This window comes from Heteronotia binoei, chromosome 5 (genome assembly GCF_032191835.1).
Source record: "Heteronotia binoei isolate CCM8104 ecotype False Entrance Well chromosome 5, APGP_CSIRO_Hbin_v1, whole genome shotgun sequence".
NCBI classification, from domain to species: Eukaryota; Metazoa; Chordata; class Lepidosauria; order Squamata; family Gekkonidae; genus Heteronotia; species Heteronotia binoei.
In genome coordinates this window covers 37,878,612-37,905,864 of record NC_083227.1, presented here as the reverse complement: position 1 = coordinate 37,905,864, position 27,253 = coordinate 37,878,612, and the positions used below count along the sequence as shown (strand labels likewise).

The 27,253-nt window shown below is 43.0% G+C and overlaps 1 protein-coding gene across 1 annotated transcript in view; it reads right to left on the bottom strand.

Moving 5' to 3' along the window:
* Nucleotides 1-6,655: 6,655 nt before the first annotated feature.
* The window catches only part of LOC132571959 (killer cell lectin-like receptor subfamily F member 1), a 28,232-nt gene continuing 7,634 nt past the window's right edge, over nucleotides 6,656-27,253 (bottom strand). The window contains exons 4-6 of the mRNA XM_060238752.1: nucleotides 24,495-24,649; nucleotides 20,788-20,900; nucleotides 6,656-6,746 (exon numbers count right to left, since the gene is read on the bottom strand). Coding sequence (XP_060094735.1) covers nucleotides 6,656-6,746; nucleotides 20,788-20,900; nucleotides 24,495-24,649 — 359 coding nt within the window. The remainder of the gene's footprint in view (nucleotides 6,747-20,787; nucleotides 20,901-24,494; nucleotides 24,650-27,253) is intronic.

Here is a 27,253-nt window from a genome sequence, read left to right as displayed (position 1 = left end):
GGGAACCGAGGGCGAGGGTGGGCTAGGGACCTACGCTGTGAACTTAGTTAGGTGAGTATGACCATTCCATTACAACTACCGGAGCATAGGTGTGGATGCCTGGCCAGGGGATTCCAGTGGTCCTGGGGAGGGGAAGGTATGACGGTGGGAATGGACGGAGGTGTAAGGGAAGGAGGCCGAGACAAAACAGTGCTCGGCCCCCTTCCAGTCTACTTCCCATCCCAACGGTGACAGGTAGCGGGACCAAGAAAAATTGCCCGCGTCCGTCATTGGTGTTATGCATCGCCAGGTCTGTAAATAATAAGACCGAGATCCTTAGAGATTTCCTGCTTCGGCAGGATGTAGACCTGGCTTGCGTGACCGAGACCTGGGTGCAAGAGGGGGAGACGGTGGCTCTCTCCCAGATGATCCCCCCGGGTCACTCGGTCTTCCACCAATCGCGGATTAGCGGGCGGGGGGAGGGGTGGCGTTATTCATACGGGAGGGTTACTCCTTCTGGGCTCTCCCAGCCCCAACGATCGATGGAATCGAGTGTGTCGGCCTTGCGTGGAATGTTGGAGAGGGGTTGGCGATCTGGCTGGTGTACTGTCCGCCTAACGCACCGGCCAGCACCTTACCATCCCTGGTGGAGGCGGTGTCGGGTTGGGCGTTGGAGTACCCAGGGCTTGTGGTCCTGGGCGACTTCAATGTCCATGCCGATGATGCGGCCTCCAGTCGGGCAATGGACCTAGTGTCTACCATGGCAACACTGGGACTCTCTCAACTTGTTACGACTCCTACGCATCAGGCGGGACACACATTAGATCTGATCTTTGCGTCTGGGATTCAAGTGAACGATATTGCAACGGAGGCGGTGCCATGGTCGGATCACTTAGCCCTCAAGGCCCGTATGGAGACGCTACCCCAACCCTGTAAGGTGGAGGGCCTATTTTGGCTTGCCCGCGGAGCCTGATGGACCCGGAACGGTTCCAAATGGCTCTTCGGGATCCTTGGCCCCCTGGCGATTCCCTTGATGCCCTGGTTGATGCCTGGCAAGATCGGCTATCCGGGGCAATCAATGAGATCGCACCTCGACGTCCTCTGCGCCCTCGTTTGAGGCTGGCTCCATGGTATACTTTGGAGTTACGCCGGCTGAAACAAGGACTCCGACGACTAGAGAGGCAGTGGCGGTGCACTTGTGACGAAGCAGCGAGAACATCCTATAGAACGTTTATGAGGTCTTATGAGATGGCAGTCAAGGCCACGAAGAAAGATTACTTTGCGGCCAGGATTGCGTCTGCAAATTCGCGCCCGGCGCAATTGTTTAAATAATTGGACATTTAACTACACTGCCCCAGGTCAGACCAAACGTTAGAGAATTAGAAATAGGCTGCGAGGCTTTTGCAAAATTCTTTGCAGACAAAATCACGTCACTCCGCCAGGACTTGCCCATCACATTGGATACAGTACATGAACTGGAGGCTCTGTGCCTGTCTTCTGGTTTAGTTCTGGATCATTTCGACCCACTCAGCCTGGAGGAAGTTGACGGAATTCTCTCCTCTGCGTGCCCAATAACTTGTGATTTGGACCCATGCCCCTCCTGGCTAATTAAATCTTACCTGAGGGAGCTCAGATGTCCTTTACGGGACATCATAAATAGATCCCTCCTGGAGGGGCGCTTTCCAACGCCCTTAAAAGAGGCTCTGGTCCGCCCCTCCTGAAAAAAAGTACAGCAGACCCGGCTGAATTGGCAAATTACCGACCTGTCTCTAATTTACCGTTTTTAGGTAAAATTATAGAGGGCAGTGGCGCTGCAGTTGCAGGGTTTTCTGGATGACGGTCCCGTCCTAGACCCTTGCCAGTCTGGCTTTCGTCCGGGCCATGGGACGGAGACGGTGCTGGTCGCCCTGACAAATGACCTCCAGCGGCATCTGGATCGGGACGGTGTGGCGGTGCTGATGCTGTTAGACCTGTCGGCTGCGTTCGACACGGTCGACCATCGGTTACTGACCCGCCACCTCGCCGATGTCGGGGTTAAGGGGTCAGCCTTACAATGGCTCTCCTCCTTCCTCGAGGATCGGGGACAAAGCGTGGCAATCGGGGGCGAGCTGTCGCAGAGGCACTCACTAAATTGCGGGGTGCCCCAGGGAGCAGTTCTCTCACCGATGCTATTTAATATCTATATGCGCCCCCTTGTCCAGATTGCCAGGAGGTATGGGCTTGGGTGCCACCAATATGCGGATGACACCCAGCTCTATCTGCTAATGGACGGCCGACCTGACTGCGTCCCAAAGAATTTAGATCTGGCTCTGCAGGCCGTGGCAACCTGGTTAAGACTGAGTGGGCTGAAATTGAATCCAGCGAAGACAGAAGTCCTTTGCCTGGGTCGGGGCACTCTGGGAGGGGAAATACCTCTCCCGGTCTTCGACGGGGCGCCACTGAAAGCGGCGTGCCGGGTCAGGAGCCTGGGAGTTTTACTGGAGCCTTCACTATCAATGGAGGCTCAGATAGCAGCCACTGCCAAGTCAGCCTTTTTTCATCTGAGGTGGGCAAGGCAGTTGGCCCCCTTCCTAGAGCGTTGGGATCTGGCAACAGTGATTCACCTCGAGATTGGATTACTGTAATGCCTTCTACATGGGGCTGCCTTTGTGCCGAACCCGGAGGCTGCAGCTGGTGCAGAACGCGGCTGCTAGACTGCTGTTGGGGCTCCCAAAGTGGGAGCACATACAGCCGGGGCTGCGTGAATTGCACTGGCTGCCGGTCATATACCGGATTCGTTACAAAGTGCTGGTTATTACCTTTAAAGCCCTATATGGTCGAGGACCTGCCTACCTTAGGGACTGTCTCTCCCCATATGAACCCCAGAGAGCACTGAGATCAGCTGGGAAGAACTTGCTAACTATCCCCAGGCCGAGAGAGGAAAGCTGCAGAGCACCCGTGATCGGGCTTTCTCTGCTATGGCTCCACGCCTATGGAACCAGCTTCCAGAGGATACGCGAGCCCTGTAGGAATTCGAACAGTTCCGCAGGGCCTGCAAGACTACCCTCTTTCGATTGGCCTTCACTGACTAAGGGGGAAACTGCTAATGAAATTCGCCATCTGTACAATAGCACCAAAATGTTAATTTTATTAAATTTATTGATTTTAGAGTTTTAGCAGAATTTTAATGTGTTAATTGTTTGCTTAAATACTTTGTGAAACTAATGTATTGACTGTGTTGTTAGCCGCCCCGAGCCTGCTTCGGTGGGGAGGGCGGGATATAAATAAAATTGATTGATTGATTGAACCCTTTAATCATTCTAGAATACAGTTGTGGCATGATACTGTGTACTAATTCCAAATTTATTTCACTTTTTAAGTCTCTGGTAAGGATGCTTGAACACATGCCAGTTCAGCCCACTTCCTTTTCACCAGTGGTGATCCGGCAGCCAGTTAATCAATGGCCAGTTTGGCTGCTCACAGCTTGTTTGCGAGTGTTTGCAGGAACAGGCTACTTGCTGCTATCAGATGCTATAACTCCATCCAATGAGGGAACAAAGTCAGCTGATGATGAAAGTCAGCTTCTGCGCTCCTGCAGAGAGAATTTTATTCTGTATCTAGCAAAGTTTTTTGGCATGGGGAAGATGAGCCTTTTAATATCTCATCCTAGATGCTGCAAATTTGTGCAGAGGATTGATTAAAAGTCCAGGTGATTGCTCTTATTTTCTTCCCTCTTTAAGCTATACTTTTTGGGCTGCAGGGAGAAGGAGAGAAATGAGCTGTTCCTCCCCTTCCTTTTGCAATGCAGACATTAAAGGCATTGCTTCTGCTTAGCTTAGAAGGGAGGGGGGAAAACACAAGCTGTTTATCTTTTCTTTTTGCTATTTCACTGTGTAGTTGTTTTGCTGAGGGGGTAGATCAAAATCCAACTTCCAGCTGGCCTGAATCAGCTGTGAGTGGATTTCTGACCAACAGACTGCAGTTTGGGTTGCTTGATGCAATCCAAACATATCCCTGGTCAGCTCACAGTCTGATTGTGAGAGTGGAACAAGGTGAGTTTAATTGCTGAACTCAATCACTGAGAAATTTGTGGCATTCCTAACCCTAACCTTAAGTCCTTTTGGTTGTGGAGCTATAAAGGGGTTGGTATTGGCTGGACATTTCTCCTTATAACTCCTTGGCCAAAAAGGAAGCTACAGACTGATGGGGGGGGAATGAAAACTGGGAAAGAGTCCATTGTGTCCACTGATTGTTATAACACTATAGTAGTGGTATATATAACAGCAACAAAGGTCTGAGGTAAAGAAATACAGTTCCATTTGAATGCTCCATTTCCACTGTGAATGCCTCTGCAATTCACTACAGCAACAAGAGCTATCTAGAGAATTGTCTCATTGTGGAAGTAGCCTGGATGTAGTTTTTCTGGTTACAGGACTAAGATACATCAGAGCTGAAGCAAGAGCATTCCACGGTCATTCCCCTCCCTTCAATGTAATAAGGTAGAAACCACAGATTCCTCTGATTCCTTTATGTAGTTCACAGAGTATTGTCTTGATAGATTTGTTTTAGCCCCTTAAAAAAGGTGTGTCTTAAACTTCCCAATGACAATCCAGTTTCACATGTTACTGTCTTGGGAGAGGGGTGACAATCTTCTTTCAACCAAGCAGCCTAGGAAGATTAAAATTGAATGTTAATAACGGGGACTCTGATTTCAAATATTGTTTGTATTTCTAACCCATTTTATCTACAGAGGCTTAGAGTAGTGATGTCTTCTCAAATGCAACATATTGATTTAAATGATTTAAAATATATTCAAAAGATAAAACATCTGAGGGTTTTTTTTTAATTAAAGGATTTTATAAGGCGCTATGTGGGCAACACTGAGTTTTGGATAGGCCTTTGGAGAGAGGAAGAAGGACAGCCCTGGAAACTGCCAGATGGTTCAGTCTTCAACAGCTCGTAAGTTATATCCTTACTCTTTTGACATTGCTCAGAAGACCTTTAGGCAGAGATGGGGAGGGGGAATCATTCCATCCAGCTTTCTTGTTCAGTGAATTTTCCTACATGAGTTTCAGTTTGTGACGTTTCTGCTGATGGTGCCACCCTGCAACTGGGTAAGATCAACAGCTGCCTATACCTGAGTATTCTCTGATGGAGCTCCCGCTTGGTGCAGTGGTTTGCCTTAGGAGGTCAGGAAGAATAGTCTCCTGAACACTTCCGTTTTGCAAGTTCTGCATAATGGTACAAGCCCACCCTTTTTGGGCAGCCTCTTCTCTCATCCCAGGCAGCTTCAGGGAGAAGACCAAACTGGCTGCAGAAAAGAAAGAATAAAATCACCATCACAGCAACCACCTGGGGAAAAGAGCCACCTGGCCACTGTGGTGGTAGTATCTTACAATAATATAAATCTATGTTTGGGATGGCAGACTGGGCATACCAGAGCCATGTGACTCTTTTGGTTGATAGGAATTGTGAATGTAGCTCCCTGTGAACCATGGAGTGAGGACCGCTGACCTAGGAGTCCTCTTATGATAGCACTATAAATTCCCCTGTTCTGAAGGTCTTTTCCCTTCCACGTGGAAGTCCCTGTAGTGAGACAATGCATTCTGTCATTCTCTTCATTTTTGTTTGTTGTTTTGACAGTACTGCTGTTCAGTGGGGTAAGAATCAGCCTGTTGTTCAGGCTGGATTAAAATCAAGAAAAATGAAGCATCCCTCCACCCCCCAATGTTTGGCCCACAGACTACTCCAACTGAACGCCTTTTAAAAAATCAGTCTTTCAAAACTGCAAATGCACAGACTGGACAAACAGGCCATGAATCAGCCCTTGGCCCATGATTAAATTAGGTCCGTGGACAGGTCCATGCCCATCCCTGTTCTTTAGGCCTTTAAAGGTACTGGGATATTTAACAGGAAGAGTATGGGGAATGTGGAACAATTGGGGAGACTTTAGTATGCCTCGATTAATAGGGGACAGGGTTGGGAAAATGTCATGTTTTATACTTGCATTATAAAATTTGTATCCCACACTCTTCAGAATTTACCCAAGGTATTTGAAGATTTCTTCTGTAACTCTTAAAAGTTTATGCTCCCCCCCCCCCTTCACAGTACAAGGTCATTGTATATTGTCTGTTCAGGTACATTTCACACTGCTAATTGTGTGTTCACTACAGGTTTGAAATTAGAGCCAACGGTCCTTGTGCCTACCTGGATAAAAAAACAATGGGATCAACGTGGTGCGATACATTGCGTAACTGGATATGCACTAAATCTCTTCCTGTTCTCTGAAAACAACATTGGTTCTCAGCTCCACAACTTTATTGGCTTCAGACTGCAAGTTGGCTGGATTCTGTTAAGTAATGGGTAGCCTTCCATTGATTATTTGGGAAGTTGTAATCTTCCCTGTCAGGGAAACTTCTGAATCAGTGACTCTTTTCCTAGCAACAGTATTCGCTGAACTTATATGAATGTCTTTCAGATAGTATATTTTTGTAAAGCACTTTAGAACATGGGTGCTGAAGGTTTCCGGTTTCCGGCGGGGCGGTGTGGCAGCGTTCTGAGATAGCTCTCGGGACAAACCACAAATTCAACTTTATTGGGGGACCTTGGGGTCCGCACAACCTCCGGTCGAGGAGGTAAAGTGCGTGGAAGGAGCGAGGGAAATAGTGGGGAGCCCTTTTGGGTGTTTCCCAAGTGTTTACCCTTTGTCTTTTACACCAAAGTTGAAAGCGCCTTCGGGCGAAACAGCCCCAGCCACCGGAGCACAGAGGTGGGCTGTGGTCATCGGTCTGAGGAGAAAAGGCGGAGAAGGAGAAGTTTGTTTTTTGTTTTTTTATTCCTATTTGCTTATTGGCTCATCCTTTTTTTTTGCTGCCTTTCGGTGGGGAACTCTGTTCGGTGCTCCCTCCCCTGACCGAGGGAAAGGGGGAGGGTGGCGGTGCTACAGCGAGGACTCGGAGGTCCGTTGCGGAGAGTGTAAAGAAAGACCGGCTTTATTTTTCTTGTTTCGGCAACGTGCCTTTGGGGAGTCGGGACTTGTAATTACAAGCTCTGCAGGGGGAACAGAAACGAGAGCTGAAAGTACTTTATCCTCCGTCTGTTTATTTGCTTTCTTCCTTGTGTGAGGAAGCTCCAGGGGCGAGAGGACTTGAAAGATTAAGGTGATGAGAGGGTTAAACTGGGCTAGCCGAGGGCGTGCTGACGTCTTGACGTTTGGAAGTGCGGTTGAATTGGACGTTGGCTGGCGAGCGGAAACAAAGAATCCTGGAAGAGCATTGGAATCCCGGGCTGACGAGCCGAAGATAGACACAGCGTGTCAGGAAGACAGGAAGACACGAAGGCAAGAAGAGAACTGTCACACCTGAAGCCTGTAACGACAGGGTTTGTTTGAGTCACAGCCTCCTTCTTTGTAGTTGTTTTTTTTATGTCTCCTGTTTGTTTGTCTGCCTGTTTGTCTACTGAACGGACAGAGCGGACAGAACGGATAGGAGAACAAGACATTTTAAGGAAGTTAAGACTTTTTAGGTTCCAGGCTTATCTATACTGGTTGTTACAGCCCAGAGTTTGAGAGACTGAGACTATCATTGTATTAATTACTGTATTAACTGGGGTGTTGAGCTATACTGTGTTAATGCCAGAAGATACTGGGCTTCACTCGACTGTTAAGCTAGGTAGTTCATTCGGGCTCCAGTGGGTTGCTGGACGCTGGAGATTATTTTTTTAGTTTGAGGTGGATTCTGGGAAGGTGTTGGCTCAAACCTCGTGTGACTCTTGTCTATTGGGAATATTCTTTTGCGTTTCTGGGTCAGAGGTCTGTACCAAATTTGCTCATCAATGTGAGAAGAATTGATATTTATTAGGTGTCTGGTAATCTTCTAAACCTGTCAAAACTGTAGGTTAGGTATTGTTTTTCGGGGTTCTGGTGCTTTTGCCCAGTTTAACTAAGCAATAACTAGGTTATAAGTAATAATTAGGTTAGCTGGATTCTGTATGCTAGAACAATGTCTCAAGCAGGGAAAACAAAATTTTCACCAGGGCAGCCAAAGGCTGTTGGTGCAGCATTATCGCAGGATACGATCAAAGATATTCAATTAAATTTCTTAGATGCATTAAACCAAATGAAGGAGGTACTAACAAAACAGATGGAGGGTGTTGTGAGCAAAATTGAAAGCCTGGATGATAAGTTTGATGAGACGAAGAAGGAGATAACTGAGGTGGTCAAAATGACAAAACTAAGGGTAAGCTTAGATTCATGGAAGGTAAAATGGAGGAAATAGAAATAAGTCAGGGAAAATCTGAGGCGAAAGTCACACAAATGGAAATGGGACAAGCAGAATATGTACTCAGGTTTTTGAATATACCTGAGGAAAAGAACGGAAATTTGGTTAAATTATTGAGTGAAGCTCTAGTGGACTTGTTGGAGATAGACAAGATGGAAATGGAGAGAGAATTTGACTGTGTATACAGAGTTAACACTACCTATGCTAGAAAGAATGGGCTAAGCAGGGAGGTCCACTTAAGATTTACCCGCAAGTTGATTAAGGAAAGGGTATGGAAAGAAGTGAGAGACCAGCAGTTAATTATAAATGGGACTAAAATAAAATTAATGAAGGAAATACCCTGGTCAATCAGAATTAAGAGAAAGGAATATTCACAGCTGGCGTTTGCTCTACAGGAAAAAGGGATCCTGTATAGGTGGCTAGTCCCAGAGGGGCTGATGTTCACCTATGCGAACAATAGATTTAAGATAGATTCAACTCTCAAAATGGAGGAATTTATTAAAACTCACAGCGGTAATTGGTCAAAGGGAAAAATCAAAGGGAAAAATTTAAACGGAGTAGAGAGACAGCCAGAACAAATAGACCTTTTAAAAGAATTTCAGCTGTTGGATTCAGAAGAGCGAGAGGAGGGAGAGGTTGTTTTATCGGAAGAACTAAAAAGGGAGACGAGATTACAGAAGAAAAAAAAAGAATCCAAATAGATTACTAGAGAAAACAACATGAAAAGTAGTTTAAAAATTATTTCGGTAAATGTTAACGGTCTAAATTCCCCTCAGAAAAGGAAGCGAATTTTCCTACAGTTGAATAAATTGAAGGCAGATATTTTATGCATACAAGAGACTCATATGAGGAAAAAGGATGAAGGCTTGCTAAATAATAAGAAACTTGGTAGTGTTACCTCAGAAGAAAAAAAGAGGAAGAGAGGGTTGGCGACATATGTCAAAGAGGGAATACAAGCCGAATTAATTTTCGAGGGAAAAGACGCCAGAATGCACGGAATTGAAATAATAAAGGATTCACAAAAGTTTCTGTTGATTAACGTTTATGCTCCTAATGATAAACAAAAGTTGTTTTATAAGGAATTGTATGCTAAGGTAACTGAGGTTGGATATGAAAACGTTTGCATTATTGGTGATTTAAATGCAGTCGAAAATCCTGAGTTAGATAGAAGTCCCAAATCCGAGGATAAGAAAATCAAGATAAATAACAGTAATACTCTCCCCGAAACTTTTCTGAGACTGGTGGATGAACTGACACTAGTGGATGTTTGGCGTACTCTTAACCCTAAAAGAAGAGATTATACATATTTTTCAAATAGACACGCCTCTTGGTCTAGAATTGATTCGATTTGGATATCATTAGGCTTAATGAAAGTGGTACAAGAAACGGAAATTCTCCCATCCACAATTGCTGATCATTCACCCATTATGTTATCATTAATTACGTCTAAGAGAAAATCAGGGTGGAGAATGAATCCGAGTTTGATGAAGGACAAGAAATTCATTCAATATATAGGGGAAGAACTGAAGTCTTTTTTTTTTATAAATACGCAGAAGGATACATCTCAGACAGCTATTTGGGAAACTAGTAAAGCCTTTTTTAGGGGCTTGGTTATCAGTTACAGTGTAAAAAAAATGGCGTGAGGAGAGCAGTAATTTGACGAGATGGACAGATTTAATTAAAGCCAAAGAAATTCTGTTAAAATCAAACCCCACATTAAAGGAGCTCAGATCTGAAATTAGAATTCTTCAACATAAAGTTCATTTAATATTTTTAGATCAAATGGAAAGAAAGATTGCTTATGCTAAAGCTCATTTCTTTGAGAATGCAAATAAACCCGGCAAGTGGCTTGCTTACAGAATAAGGAAAGAGAGAGAAAAGAAGATGTTTAAAACCTTAAAGGACAAAAATGGACAGAATACCTCTGTCCTGGATGATATGAAAGTCATAGTGCAAGAATTTTATAAGAATTTATATAAAAGAGAGGAGACTTAAGGCTGAACAAGAAGAATATCTTACGAATAGAGTGCGGACAAAGTTAAATAACGAACAGAGAGAATCACTAGCTGGTCCGATAACGATGGTTGAAATTGTTGAGGCATGGAATAAAATAAAAAGCAATAAGGCAGCGGGACCTGATGGAATTCCGCCGGAATATTATATAACCTTCAAAGACATTTTAGTAGACCCATTTAAATGTTTACTAGAGGAGGTATGGAGTTTGGCTAAAATTCCAGAGTCATGGCGACACAGTAATGTGGTGCTCATTCCAAAATCTGGTAAAGATGCGGACGATATTGGGAACTATCGTCCCATATCTTTACTAAATATAGATTATAAAATATTTACGTCGATCTTGGCAAACAGACTCAAATTGATTTTAGGTGAGATTATCCATTCTGATCAAACAGGGTTTTTACCAAGAAGATATATGAGAACAAATACTAGGATGTTGTTTAATTTTCTGGAATATTTTGAGTTTAATAGAGACAAACAATTAGCTCTTTTATTTCTCGATGCGGAGAAAGCGTTTAATAATTTAGATTGGAATTTTATGTTGGAGCTTTTAGAGAAGTCTAATTTTAGTGAAAAATTCGTGGATAATATATGAGCAATTTATGATAAACAATACGCTAGGATAATCATCAACGGAGATCTGACAGAGGAAATATGTCTCAGTAAGGGCACAAGGCAAGGATGTCCTCTGTCCCCTCTATTGTTTATTTTTTCTTTGGAATTATTGAATGAAACAATCAGATGTGATAATAGAGTTCAAGGCTTAAAAGTAAAAGGTCAAAATTATAAAATCTTAGCCTATGCAGATGACATGGCTCTTGTTCTTCAAAATCCCCTGGAGTCAATAGAGGTGGTTTTAACTCACCTTGAAGAATATGGGAAAGTTGCTGGCCTGAAGATAAACATAAACAAGTCAAAATTATTAACTAAAAACATGCCTGTGCAGGCAATTTTGACCTTGAAAGGAAATCAGGATTTAAAAGGGACAAAAAAATAAGATACCTAGGTTTAGTGATCTCTGAAAAGTGTAGTTCCATTTATGAAGATAATTATAATCCTTTATTAAAGGAAATAGATTTATTATTTAAAAAATGGGCCAATTTAAGACTTTCATTTATGGGGAGAGTGTCATTACTTAAAATGAATATTCTTCCCAAAGTCCTATTTTTGTTTCAAGTGGCAAATTTTGCCGTAAAAGAATCTTTCCTTGTGAAATTAAATCAGATGTCTAAAAAATTTGTATGGCAGGGAAAGAAACCCAGAGTAGGGTGGAAAATCTTGACAGACAAAAAAGAGAATGGAGGCCTCGGTCTCCCTGACTTTGAGATTTATTATAATGCCTGCTCAATTTTATGGTTAAAAGAATGGGTAAATTTGGAAGATACCCGCTTATTAGCAATTGAAGGAGCCGATTTACAGGCTGGCTGGCACGCAAATATGTGGCATATTCAAAACCCCCAAAACTATTTTAAAAACCATTTAATTCGTAAATCTTTATTTCAAGTCTGGACAAAAATAAAGAGGAAAATATATGACAAAATGCCCAGGTGGATATCCCCAGTGGAGGCATCAACCCGACCGCAACTTTGGTCCCCTGGTAGGATAATAAGATACACAGATCTACTAGAGGAAAATGATAAAATAAGAAGGAAGGAGGATCTAGAAGCAAGAGGGATCTCCATTGATTGGTGGACAATGACACAAATTCTGGCAAAGTACAATAAGGATAAAATTTTTGGGTTTACTAAGACAAATTTTGATTTTGATATGATAACAGCAAGGACTGGAAAACTGATTAAGAAGGTTTATAATTATTTTTTACAAATAAAACTCGAGGATGAAACTGTCAAAAATGTAATGTTAAAATGGTCCAATAATTTAAAGCTTAATATTACTCTGGACCAATGGGAGATATTATGGAAAAATAACTACAAAATTATAAAGCCAGTTAATTTTCGGGAAAACTTCTTTAAGCTTTTTTACAGATGGCATATCACTCCGGTGTTATTAAATAAAATTAATCATGTCATCCCACCTAAATGCTGGAAATGCGAAGTAAAGTTAGGAACCTATTATCATATATGGTGGACCTGTAGTGTGTCCAGTAGGTATTGGAAAAATATTCATAAAATGTTGGTAGACATTCTTAAGGTTAATTTTTCTTTTAAGCCGGAATTTATGTTATTATCGTTGGTTAGAGGGACGGTTCCACGTGAGGATGAATTTATCTCAGTATATATAATAACAGTGGCTAGAATATTATTTGCACAAAATTGGAAATCTAAAACGCTTCCAAAGAGGGAAGAAATAATTCAAAAAATAGTACAGGTGGCCGAAATGGATATATTAGCTAATATTATTAAAGGTAATTCTAAGGAGGAAGCAAAAAAAAGATGGGGAAAAGTATATGCATGGTTGAAAAAGAACTGAATTGAAATTGTTAATGATAACTGTTTCAATATTATTTATATTGTGATTGTATCAAAGAGAAAGGAAAGATATTAATTATCGATTCGGGACTTTAATACCACAGTATCACCCCACTCGGGATGTATGTTTGTTATAGGATAAGGATAATCCTATTGAGAGTATATAATTTTGTGTGTTTATCTGCTAATGGAAATTATTTGGTTGTGTTTGTATTAATTGAAGGATGTAATAAAATAATAGAAATTGAAAAAAAAAAAAAGAACATGGGTGCTATCTTGAACTTTTGAGCACTTAGAGAACAGATAGTGGGAGCTACAACAAAATCGCTGCCTTTGGGCTCAGTCCATATGCAAAACATTGTGAGGTTCCACAAAAGGTTCCCATCTAAACATCCTCCTGTTCTCTAAAAGCCAACAAGATAACTTTATGTTCTGTCACAGCTGCTCTGATGTTTATTGTCTTTCTTGTTTTGTGAGAAAATGACCCCTCTTTCCCCAATATCATAGTCACAAACACGGTTGCCAGGGCGCCCGGAGAAGTGAGCTTGCACCCGTCTGGCCAGAGAGTGCGAGCAAAGTTATCCAGGAACTAAATGGGACTCGTGTACAAGCAGCCTAAGTGTATAAGTGTTTTGAACGGGCACAAAGTGCTCGCTAACTTACACGGACGTTTCCCCGCTACTGCATGGAGTCCGCCATGGTGAGGAGGAGGCTGCGCCGCCACGGAGCTGTCCAGGCGACCGGTGTTGAAGCGCTAAGCATGGAAGCCACTGTGTTTCGCTAACACCACTTGTAGCCATCTTCCTGCCTGGTTGGGCTTCATTCCTTCATAGTGGGAACCTCAGGTACACACCTTGAGTCATTCCTAGCCCGCAAGCAACCCATCCGTTTTATGAATGGATTAATAGCTCGACTGTTGATCCTAATTGCTCAGTAGTATCCTGAACAGCAGTTCTTACCCAGGAGATGATGAGAAAGAGGAAGGATCTCTCCTGTCACATCCAGGCCTTTTGTCTACACCGGGGATACCTAGGTCCATATCTGATTCCCTATTGTCACATTCCCAGATAATCCCATCTCATCCCAATCACCCAGCCATTTCCATACTGATATCACTGGAGCCGCCCCAGGCCCTGTCGCAACTTGGAAGTTTCCCAATCTTGACCTGTGAATCTACATGCAAAGTTTGGCTTCCAGCTTCCAGAATTCAAAGTATTGAATGTATTGCTGGAGGCTTTTTCTAGGAAACTACTGTTGCCATTTATTTGTTATATTAGAGATCTGTTTTATGAATAGGAACTTCCTTCCTTTTAACAAAGAACCTGTTCCACACTGCCTTAGTGAAGTGCCTCAGTTTCAGGGTAATATGCATTTTTAATATTTGTACACCAGCTTTCGTAAGTCCTTAAAGTCATAGTTGGCGATTACCAAAGATCAAAACTGTTAAATACCTCATAACAGAATATTACAGAGAGAGCAATAGAAAAGTAAAAAATGAAAAGCCAGTCTGATCAAGATTAAAAAATGCCACAAGCTGTTAGCAAATGCCAAATCACTTTTTTGGATAGGCTAATCCACTCTCTTTCTTTAGGGTTGCTAAGTCCCCTGCGGCTTTTGGGGGGTGGGAATTTTTTGCACACATGTAGCACGTGCGGTGCAATGATGTCACTTGCAAGTGACGTCATCGTGCTGGTGATGTCAAGCACTGGCTGCTTTAGGAACTTCTGGGAAAACTATGGTTTTCCTGGACACTCCAGCAATTTGGGAGGGAAACTCATCGTGCTGGCGAAATCAGGAGGGAATAGCCCCACCAGCCCACAGTGTGCCAGCGGGTTGGGGACCTCCAGGAAGGGAGAACCCCCACCCCACCTGGGAGCTTGGGAGCCCTATCTCTCGGAGTTTCTGCTGGCGAAAGAGCTGTTTTCTTTTGTTCCCTTTTGTATTCCTTTTAAAAAGTGTTACTGAGGATTTCTTTGTTCAGATACAGTGTCACTGTAGCCATGATTAGTAGCATTAGCCAGTCTTTGGACTTGAAAGCTAATGTGATGTAGTGGTTAGAGGATTTGACTCTGCCATGGAAACTTCCTGGGTGACCTTGGGCCATTCTCACACTCTCAAGTCAAATCCACTTTGAAGAGGAGGAGGAGGAGATTGGATTTATACCCCACCCTTCACTTGGCGTCTCAGAGCAGCTTACAATTTCCTTTGCTTCCTTTCCCCACAACCTTGTGAGGTAGGAGTGGATGAGAGAGTTCCTTCAAGAACTGCTCTTTTGAGAACAGCTCTGAGAGATTGTGGCTGACCCAAGATCACGCCAGCAGGTGCATGTGGCAAATGGGGAATCAAGCCTGGTTCTCCCAGATTAGAGTCCATGCTCTTAACCACTACACCAGGAGTGGCCAATGGTAGCTCTCCAGATATTTTTTTGCCTACAACTCCCATCAGCCCCAGACATTGGCCATCCTGGCTGGAGCTGATGGGAGTTGTAGGCAAAAAAACATCTGGAGCGCTACCATTGGCCACCCCTGCACTACACCAAACAGGTAGCTACACAAATACAATAGAAGAGAGGAGAATGATGTAAGCTATTTATTGGCCCCATGGCGGGGAGAGTGGGAAGAGGCATTCAGACAGTTGTTCACTGCTTTAATGTTGGAATTGGGAGGGCTTTCTTTGTTTACATTTTCAAAAAGAAGCTTGGTTGCTTTCTTTATTTGTTGTAACCAGGCAAGGTACAAACTTTGGCAATTAGGAATATCAGTTTGTGCCTAATAAAGGAGATGCAGGCTAGATCATTTTTACGTTATGAAGAAAAGGGCCCAGGCCCTCCTTTGGTGCATGTGAAATATACACATTTATGGGAGTGCTAGATTCTAGTCCACTAGACTGTAGGAACCAACAAGATTTTGGGGACATGACCTTTCAAAAGTCAAAGCTCCCCTACTCCCCCGCTATACCCATCAGCTCAGCCATTATATTTCACTTAAGACCCACCAGTGCCATAATGCTACATTCTATGCAGGATAATTTTCAACTAGTTCTGGGGAAATGGCATGTACTGCTAATTTACTTCTGGGACCAGTTGGAGGTGTTGGTTTTGATCTCTAAAGCTATTCAGAGCTTTGGACCCCAAAGAGTATTTGTCCTCTTTCGAACCCCATTATCCATTAAAACTGGTCCAACTCTGTGTTCTCTTGTGGTGATGTCAGCATAGCTGGAAGTAGAAGAAATGTTCAGGTGCTACTGTGTCGTGTTCTTGTAAATATTTTTCTGTGGTGTTTTTGTAAATATTATTATAGTGTGGTGTTTTTGTAAAAGAAGAGAATAGGATTGGTTTTGTTTTAGGAATGTTGATTAGAACTGTTATTTTTTTAATGTATTAACTCTGTGGTAGCTGTAATTTCTTATTTAAGTCACTGTGAAATTATTTAGGACCTAAAGGGAGTAACATAGGAAGGTTAAATGCATTATAATTAGAGAATACACAGTGTGTCTTAATTGGAGCAAAACTTGTGAAAATATTCTGTGAAATACCTGGACTCCTTGCTGTTGTCCTATCTACCTGTTGGGGCCTTTTACATTTCACAGAGTGCTCCACAAAGCTGTTCCTGTCCTCAGAGCTCCATTAGACAACATTCTCTTCCCTCGTACATATTTGACTGAAAACATTTGGACTACACACACTTTTGCCTACTTTTCTCAAAGAAACGTGGTGCATCTTTTACAATAAAACATAAGAATGAATGAATACTAATGGTATTTAGTAATGCTAAATGAATACTCTGGAATACATAATAGTTTTCAGATAAAGCTCCCTTGTATCTAGTTTTGTTTCTAGTTTTGTATTTGGCCCCACTGGTGGACCTCCTGATGACACTTGAGTTTTTTGGCCACTGTGTGACACAGAGTGTTGGACTGGATGGACCATTGGCCTGATCCAACATGGCTTCTCTTATGTTCTTAGTTTCTATGCACTTTGTCTTTCAGTGACTCTGTCAAGCTTCTGTGCCTGCTCTGTGAGAACCTGTGTTTGCAAGCATATGCCTTAAATTATGTGGAGATCTGATCTACATACGGTCTATCCAGCAGTCTTGTCTAAGGTGTTTTATCCCTGTTAATTACAATAGATGGGCCCAATCACATGTAGACCAGATCAATCGACAAGCTAGTGTCTTCTCAGTTGTCCATATTCCTGCAAGCTGCTGTAGCCCAAGCTGATGGAGGTCCCCCCTCCCAAGTATTTAATTGCATTTTATGCTGCTCCTAGAACTTGATTTTTTTAAAAAATATATGCAATATATAATTCTTTACTGTGAGATATATTCTTTAATATGAGATCTGTAATAGAGGGTTTTTTTAAAAAAACCCTTTGGTATATTTGAAGCAATAATTAGTAAGTAGAAACAATGAAATATTTAATATAGAATATGGAATGATTAAATTAAGAATAATTCTAAAGTTAGTTATGAAACCTGGAATTTAAAATGTTTGATATGTCTTAAACTGTTATGTTTTAAGTTAGTGTATCCTGTTGTATTCTTTATATAGAAGCATAGAGTTGGAAGGGACCTCCAGGGTCATTTAGTCCAACCCCCTGCACAATGCAGGAAACTCACAGATACCTCCCCCTAAATTCACAGGATCCTCATTGCTGTAAGATGGCTATCTAGCCTCTGTTTAAAAACCTCCAAGGAAGGAGAGCCCACCACCTTCTGAGGAAGCCTGCTCCACTGAGGAACGGCTCTAACGGTCAGGAAGTTCTTCCTAATGTTGAGTTGGAAACTCTTCTGATTTAATTTCAACCCGTTGGCTCTGGTCCTACCTTCTGGGGCTACAGAAAACAATTCCACACCATCCTCTATATGATAGCCCTTCAAGTACTTGAAGATGGTGATCATACCACCTTTCAGCTGCCTCCTCTCCAGGCTAAACATGCCCAGCTCCTTCAACCTTTCTTTATCCTTTTTTTCTTAAAAAAAATAAAAATATATTGGGAGGAGGAGGGTTGAATCCCCAGTAAATTAAGTGAACACACCAGAACCCCGAGCACTTTAATCTATGTGGAACTGTCAGTTGAAATGGACGGGCCTTCTGGATGGGGCATATGGCTGCAAACTACCATAACAATAGCAGCCAAAAAAAGGTTTAAGCTGTACTTTTCTTTCCTCAAGGATAAGCTTGAACATTTATAACTCTGATGCCATTACTTGTTGTTTTTTTGCTATACTTGAGTGTGATGATGATAATAAACATATTTTAAAAAATGTTGTGTGCCAAATCTGCCTTTTCCATCCCTGTGAAGGATTTTGTTAAGTCAGTAAACATCCAAGTCCCTTGAAATAACCAAATCCACCCCTCCCCCCACCAAGTCTGAAATTCTGGCTGGAGTGTAGGGAAGCGGTGAATGGGATGGATAAATCTGGATTGGATGCAGAGTGAAAACATTCAAGGAGCAAAGCTTGGCTTGCTCCATAGCAGGACCAAACCATTGCACGTAGTGGATTGTATATACCCTAGGCATTGAAAAAGAATGGAAGCAAACATTTATTGAACTCTGTCACAAGCAGGAAGTGGATGATAAGGGCTTAAAAGGGAGGGATGAAAAATGGAGGATTAACAGAAAAACTTCAAATAAGAAACAGGCTGAGACATCTCAATCATTTTCATGAGAGAATGTACCGGAAGAAAGCCAGTGTGATGTAGTGGTTAGAATATCAAGACTAAGGCCTAGAAGCCCTGACCTGGATAGCCTAGGTGAGCCCAATCTCATCAGATCTCAAAAGCTAAGCAGGCCAACTCTTTGGAAACCTCTTCGAAATTTCAGCAATTGGAAAGCGAGGTCAGGCTTATTTAGCCACCTCCCTGAATATCCTCCATGCCCTCAGTATAGGTCAGTCACCAAAGGTCGTCATTACTTCCAGGTGCACATGCGCACTTACATATGCACACTCACTCACATATAAACAAAAATAGCAATAAATAAAAGACTAGGGCCCAGGAGAACCAGGTTCAAGTCTCTACTCAAAGTCTCAGAGCGGTCACACTCTCCTCTACCTCCCCCCCCCCACTGCCAACAGACACCCTGAAGGCAGGTGGAGCTGAGAGAGCTCTTACAGCAGCTGTCTTTTCAAGGATAACTTAGCCAGAGCTATGGCTGACCCAAGGCCATTCCAGCAGGTGCAAGTGGAGGAGTGGGGAATCAAACCCGGTTCTCCCAGATAAGAGTCTGCACACTTAACCACTACATCAAACTGGCAGTATGTGAAATAGTTCTTGGTACCAGATCTTTGCATTTTTTAAAAGTTTTCTTTTGATATGGGTTTTTATTGCATACAGCTCATGAAAATACTCTCTCTCCACCTTTGCTTACCAATATCTAACATTTTGAAACTTTTAAACCATTATAATGTTTTTACTTGGTGAAAACTAGAATCAAAGTGCATCCACAGCCATTTTAAAATGGGGAGAGGAAAGGCATGGAACAGTAGAAGGCTATCTCTCCCACTTATTCTTGTTTTCCCACTGAATAAAATCAATTGGTCTAGTCAGTTTCACAAATCCATTCATCTGTATGGGAGAAGAACCAGCTTTATAATTAGGAAAACATGAAGGAAAAAGCCTTTCTGATTAGGGTTTTCTTCCTGCTATTAAATGTGGATGCAGGTCAGACTATTGGCCTTGGATCATGACTGCTGGCTATGCTAAGAGGGGAGCCATGACTCCTGTCTTCCCTCAGAAATAACCTTTTGGAAGCAGTCTTTGTATTTCAGCTCTCCGAAAGAAAGGAAAGGTTAATATACTAAGATGGGAGTCCTGTTGATGTTGCATGCTAGAATGAAATTACTTGCTTTTCACAAATCCACCGAAATTCAGCACTGCACATTTCAGAGCGAATTTGTTTGCCTTTAACAACTCCACAGCTGACTCCCATTGTTGGGAGAGGCTGTGAGATCCTAAAAAAGAAGAAGAGGAAAACTGGCTATTTCAAAACGTAAGAATACATGAAGCACATGAAGTTTAATATTTTAATGTTAATATTTTATATTTGTTACTTTTTTACTGTATTATATGGTTTTAATGTAAGTTGCCACAAGACCATTTGGATGAACAGCAACTAAATATCAAATAAATAAGGCTGCTTTATAGTGAGATAGTGAGTTGGATGCTTTGTTTATCAAGGTCAGATTTGTCTACTCTGGCAATGACTACCCATGGTCTCAGGTAGAGGTCCTTCTTTTAACTAGAGATGTCTGGGATTGAACCTTGGACCTGCTGTGTGCAAAGCAGATACTCTACCACTGAGCCATGACCCTTCCCAAGACTAACTCTACCTGGCTCTCTTTGTAAGTTCTTCTGTATCATCTGACACTGCATGGATGGTCAGATTCAGTGAGGGTACACTTGTGTTCTTACTAGAGTAAGGGAATATTTGGCATGACATTCAGTTTCCACCAATGGCCACTTCTCTTTCTTTGCAATTTAGTGGAAGTACACAATGGTAACTTCTGGACTACTTGTTTAATAGTACCTAGTATTCAGAGTACACTACCATTGATCTATTTAGCTATCATGGCTAAAGGATATATCTATCCAATTAGCTATTCTGGGCCAGATCACTTTTCTACATTATGTAGAAATTATTCAATTAATGCCTCCCACTGGCAATTATCTGTGCCTCCTTAAGAAAAACCAAACTGTTCTAAAACCCCTAACATAAGGGTAAATTCATCCATGCAAGCATATCACACTGTGCTTTCTTCACCAGGAGATATTTTGATTATATGAAACAGCACCCACAGACAGAACTGCTGTGCCATAAAGCATTGCCTCAAACCATTTGCCTGTTAGTCACAATGCTTCTCAGAGGAGACAATTCACATGTGCCGCTGCCAGTCTGACACTGCAGTAATTAAGTGCCAAGACCTCCGATGAATTATATTCATGAAGTTAGCTCAGAGCTGGAACACCAACTCAGGAATGGATCATTCGAAACTCAGGTTACCTTATTATGGGGCATGCTGCATCGGCTAAATATCCAGTGCTACAGATTTCAAAACTGAATCAGTGATTTTGGATGTGTACAGACAAAATAGTAAGATACTCACAAGTTTTGATCTAACACTGATTGATCTAGCCAAGTCCAGTTCTTGCTGCGAGATGTAAAATTAAGTCCTATCCAAACAGGATAGTTCTCTTCAATGATGTTCTGTATGAACACCTGCCAAACACATAAAGATTGTTATAATTTTCAGTTCCCTCTGTTAACATGTTTTAAAATGCCATTTCATCTGGTAAGTCTTCAGAACCCATGTCCTCTCAATATTCAGGGAGAGGTTTGGAATGGAAGTTGTCTTAGGGATTTTGGCAAATGATAGGCATCTAGGATCCAGCAGACAGCATGGCAGTGCTGGTGAACCTAGATCTCTGTAACTTTTGACAGTGTTAACTCTTGGACCATTTTACTGCTTTGAGCACTGCTTTGCAGATGCCCTGCTCCAACATGGCTGTGTAATGCCAGCAAGTGATTTCTGCTCTACCCCATACAGGTGCGCAGAAATCAACCAAGTGCTTTGAAAGAGGTCTGTTTTATGTTGAGGGGAGAGAGCATTCAATGGTGTGGAGCATAGAGCCATCACATGACACCCAAGTCTGCTTTTCAATTTCATCTACAAAGATGTGACATAACAGGCATGGATACAGCAGTGAGCTGGATAAGGGCAAATAAATTAGAGCTGCATTGTTGTAAGCTGAAGACATCCAATGATGGTCACCTTTAGCTCATTTATAGCACCATAAAGTCATAGAGTTGGAAGGGGCTACACAGGGGTCCACTTCAAGTCCTGTCAAAAGATGTGCACTGGCAATAAAAATATCTGAGACAATTCTGGGGTGTGTCAGCCCCATTCAGATGGTTACTGTGGCCTGTGGGAAGTGGGCCTTAAGTCTGGCCTCTCCCGAACCTGTTGACAGACCTGAAATGGACCCACTGGGAATCCTACATGTTCTTACAACCATATGTTTCTTGCATGGGGCAAATCATGGTTCCTGTGAGGAAAAGACCCCTCTTTCCCCAATATATAGTCACCAGCATGGTTGCCAGGGCGCCTGGAGAAGTGAGTTCACACACCTTTGGCCAGAGGATGTGGGCAAAGCCATTCAGGAACGCAAAGGGACTCATATGTACCAACAGCCTAAGTCTGCAGGCATTCTAAACCGGTATAGAGTGCTTGCCAACGTGCACGGATGTTTTCCCGTCACTACGTGTGTCCGCCATGGTAGGGAAGGAGCTGCGCCGCCATGGAGCTATCCAGGCAACCGGTGATAAAGCGCTGAACATAGAATCCACTGTGTAACGCTAACACCACTCGTAGCCATCTTCCTGCCAGGCCGGACTTCATTCCTCCATAGTGGGAAACTCACGTACACACCCTGAGTCACCCTGAGCCCGCAAGCAACCCATTTGCCCCATGAATGGATTAACAGCTCAACTGTTGGTCCTGATTGTCTGGCAAAACCCTAAACAATGTTTCCTGCCCAGAAGACGATGGAATAAGGGGAAGAACATCTCCTGTCATTACCAAATCTTTTGTCTACACCAGGGATACCTAGGTCAATATTTGACTCCCTATTGTCACCTTCCCAGATAATCCCATTTAACCTTAAGTATCCAGTCATTCCCATTCTCACCCCAGTGTAATACCTTGGAGCCGCCTTAGGCAATAGTGCAACTTGGAAATTTCCAGGTTCACAGGACTAAGGTGAAGTTCATTAGTCAAAGCTGGCACCCAATTAGGAGCCACCAAGGAACTCACCATTGGCTCTGCTAATGTCCAGCCTTCATGGTCATCGCAGAGCCTCCCATCTCTCCTCCCCGTCACCTCCCATCCCCTCAGGACTCAGGTGAGCCTTTATAACCTGTGGACTAGCTACTCACAGGTGTGCTTCTATTCAGCAACCCATATTCCGCTGCATAGATCCATCCCCGATTCCTGATCAGTTTCGGGTCCTCCCCCATTCCCTCAACTGTCGCCACTGGAGCCTTCCTTGAAGACTGCAAGAGGTAAATATCGCCCTATCTGTCTACCCATATATGTTCCCCTATCAATCTATCTGTATTTTCTTAGGACTGTGTGAATGTGTGATTGTATTTTTACCTTCTATGAAAGAACTATATTATTCTAAATTAATCACAATTGGTTTTATTAAATTAGAGTCCTTTTATTGAACATTACCCTCTGGATGGTTGAGCCTGGTATATATTGGTAAAAAGATTCCTAGTGAGCCAGGTGCCCACCTAACTAATTCCCCAACCTCGTTTTGAGGGCATTTGGCTTAACATTCCTCAGGGGTGTTTCAGGTCAATAAGCTGGCACAAGGGCACAGTAAACTGGCACAAGGGTGCTATGGTGCTATAATTAGTCCTTGCTAATTATGTGCTATAATTAGTCCTTGAACTAAATCAGTCTGCTGTCTCATTTGCTGTTTGCTGGAAATTTGACCATAGAACTTGACTTGGTCTCTCTTTTCAGAGGAACCATATAGTTTTTGCAGGAGCTGTAGGTGTTGATGGCTTTCCCTGCTTAGATTCCAATGGTCAGGGAAGTTTGTTTGCAATTGATGTATACCTGACAAATCCAGACTTGCATAGCAGACTATGAAACTCTCCTTTCCCTTCCATTTCAAAGCAAGTTGCTAGGACTCAAGATTGAAGGAAAACACTTGGGAAGGAGTGAAGACAGTATAGAGCCTGAGGGAGCGAGGCATACTGTCCCCAAATCAGATAGACACTGGGAGTTTTGTGTTCCATCTCTCTCCATAGCCCCAATCCAAATCAGGTACTCATGTACCTGAGAATTAAAGTTCAAATATTGCTGGGAATGCCTGGCAATATACCAGGTCTGGTCTGATAGGACCTGTGGCAGACCCAGAAACAGACAGACCCTGATAAGTTACTCTCCACTGGAAGGAAACCAGTTCTAAATATTGCTCTGTCCTCTTCAAGTTTAATACACTAGTATTCCCATTTCTGGGCAAGCTGCTGCCATACTTTGCTGGTGTAGGAAATGGAACCAAGTGGAAGAACTGTGTGGAATCCCATCATTCTACAGGAGGCATAAGCTGTTATTTAAATAGTAATGACAAATGAGTCATGCCACTTGCATGGACCAGGGGAAAATACTTCATAGAACCATAGAGTTGGAAAAGACCTCTAGGGTTATCTATCCAACCCCCTGTACAATGCAGGAAATTCACAAATACCTCCCCCTCCACCCCCGGTGGCCCCTGTTTCATGCCCAGAAGATGGCAAAAAAAAAAATTGCAGGATTCCTGGTCAAAGTGGCCTGGAGTAAAACTGCTGACTGATCCCAAAGTGACAACCATCATTTCCCTGGGCATGTAAAAAAGGACCACAAGAACTATGCACTGATGTAGCCCTTCCTGCCCACCTTCTCATTATCTACCTAAGCTCACAGTTACCACAATCCACATCAATTTAAAGTTGTTTGTACTTAACTCACTCTGAGGCTACAGTTTTGTTTGTTTTTTTTAATAAGAATGGTTTGTTCCTAGGCGCACATGTTTCCTCCCCTTAAGCCCAGTGAAGTTCAAAGATTTCCAGATTTGTTAATGATTCTCCCCAACCACTTTGTGTATCACAACAAATAGAGGTCGGAGCAAAGCCTTCTTTGCAATGAAGCCTGAGGTAACAGTTCTACCAAAACTGAAATCTCTTCTGATTAATGGGAATATTTGCAGTTCACATTGTATTCCCTTCCCTCTATTGTTTTTCAAGTCAACATGTTCTGTTTACCATTTCTTCCAAGTCCAACACCACAAGCATTTGAGCTCTCTTTCTGGTACAGTCGCTGTAGGCCCAAAGCCAATTCTTTTTGTCTTTGGAAACCCAGTAGCACTTTTCCTTCAGTGAAGTCCAGTTGATAGGACAGAGTTTACACTTGGAATTCCCTAGAAGGAGACAGCAATACTGGGGGTTATCCATTATCTGGGGAAGCAGCCAGATTCCACCTGGCTCTCCAGTTTACCTTACCTAGGCATTTTTAAACAAGGGATTCTGCTCCAGCTCACTCCACTCCCCAATTCCTGGTTTACTGCAATCACAATAATGAATGAGCTGTTCTGCCTTATGCCAGAACAGTTGTAGCAATACCAGATGAAGCTACAGCCAGTGATCATGCTTTAACCAAGATTAGATTTATAACAAGTGTCACACCCTGCTTTTCTCCCTAGTAGGGACCCAACACTGCTTAAATAGTTCTCTTCCTCTCAATTTCATCCTCAGAACAACCAGTGAAATATTTTCGAATGAGAGAGGGTAACTGAACCAAGAGCCAGTTTGGTGTAGTGGTTAAGGGCATGGACTCTAATTTGGGAGAACTGGGTTTGATTCCCCACTCCTCCACATGCACCTGCTGAGTGACCTTGGGTCAATCACAGTTCTTGAAAGAGCTGCTTTCTCAAGAGTAGTTCTTTAAAGAGCTCTCTCAGCCTCACCTACCTCACAGGGTGTCTGTTGTGGGGAAGGAAAGGCAGGGTTGCCAGGTCCTTACTGGCTTCCAGCAGAGGATCGGGTTATCATAGAGGTTTTTCCCAAGTGATAGGGTGTCCCCCTGGCAATGTGCCCAGCATGATAATATCACTTCCAGGTGATGTCATCACTCCGGGCACATTGTGCCATGCTGGTGCTCTTCAGAGACAGGGCTCCCCTTGTGGCCAGCTGCATGGTGGTGGGCTGGGGGCCCCAAAAATTTGGAAAACCCCACCTCCAGTGGGAGACTGAGAACCCTAGGGGAAGGGGAAGGAGATTGTAAGCAGCTCTGAGACTCCAAGTGAAGGGCAGAGTATAAATCCAATTTCTTTTTCTTCTTCTTCAAGGGTTGCCAACTCCAGGATGGAAAAATCCTAGAAATTTGGAGGTGGAATCTGGGGAGCACAGGGACCTCAGTGGAGTATAATTCCATGGGGTTCACCTTCCAAAGCAGCCATTTCCTCTACAGGCTGAAGATCAGCTGTAATTCCAGGAGATCTGCAGGCCCTACCTGGAGGTTGGCAATCCACTGAGGAGCTTTTGGTGGCAAAAGAGGAATTAAAGAACGGGTCTTCTGTGATGTGCTGCACATGTTTCTGATATTAATAACCCACAGATACCAAAATACACTTAGAAGGTATTTTGAAGGTTATCCTAAACAAGGGCACAAAATTGGTGTTTGGTTAGATTCTCTTCCTATTTTGTGATTGTGTTTCCACCTTGTGCCAGAAGCCCTGTTATAGCTGTTTCTGTTGGCTATGAAGAACTCTCTCATTTTCCATGTTCTTCTTTGAAGCCTCATCAAGAATATCGTGGCTTGCCTATTGACTCTGAGGAAGGCTGGCTATGGAGCCGCACTGTTTTTAACCCAAGTGGGCAGCCATGTTGGTCTGAAGCAGTAGAACAAAGTAGGAGTGAAGTGTCACCTTTAAGACCAACGAAGTTTGATTTAGAACGTAAGCTTTCGTGTGCTCTAAGCATACTTCATTAGACAAGGAATCAGGTCTGATGAAGTGTGCTTAGAGCACACAAAAGCTTACATTCTAAATAAAACTTTGTTGGTCTTAAAGGTGCCACTTGACTCCTACTTTGTTTTTAACCCAGTTCTTCTCAAGCCATTTCAACCCTTCCTGCTCACCTTTTCCTGACTCTGCATAACTTTCTGAGCAACTGACTTCTGTGCCTTTCTCTCCAGTCCATCTTCATTTCAAACTGTTCTCCCAGGCCTAGAAAAGTCTCTCCACTGTATGTAAACAGCCTGGTCCTCCTTGAAGTCCCTTTAGACTACGTGCTTCTTTGGCAACCCTGTTTATGAACTGATCAGTAAACACTTCTAGAAACAAGAGACTCTCTTAACACCTACAGCCTTCTCCTCACTGCGCCACTCCTGCCCTTTCTCCCCCTCTTGGCTGAGTCACTTCCTGTCTGCTAGCTGCTCTGACTTTGCCTTCATTGCCATTTTGCACAAAGTTACACACAGAGATAGAAAAGCTCCAAACCAAACCTCATTTTTTATTTTTAGAGGAGGAAGTTCTTGAGGCTGTGTTGTTTGAGCACAGGAGGAAAGCAGAGATGTGAGGTGTGGATTTGGAACAGGAAAAAAGTTGTGCCCCTTCCTAACTTAAAGTTTCCTTCTGAGTAGTTTCTCTATTTTAAAAAAATGATGTTGCGGCTTTTATATACATGTTTTGCAGGGAAATATACATAATGGGAGTTGGAGGAGTTAAAAAAAGGTACTTTTCTGCCCAAGCCTTTTAGCAGGGCTACATGCCAGTGACAGGATCTTGCTGGAGAGAAAGCCTTTAAACTTATGTCTACATCCTTCTGCTGTTGTCCTCCATTAGTATGAGTCTGAGCCCCGTGGGGCAGAGTGGTAAGCTGCAGTACTGCAGTCCAAGCTCTGCTCACAATCTGAGTTTGATCCCAGCAGAAGCTGGGTTCAGGTAGCCAGCTCAAAGTTGACTCAGCCTTCCATCCTTCCGAGGTCGATAAAATGAGTACCCAGCTTGCTGGGGTAAAGTCTA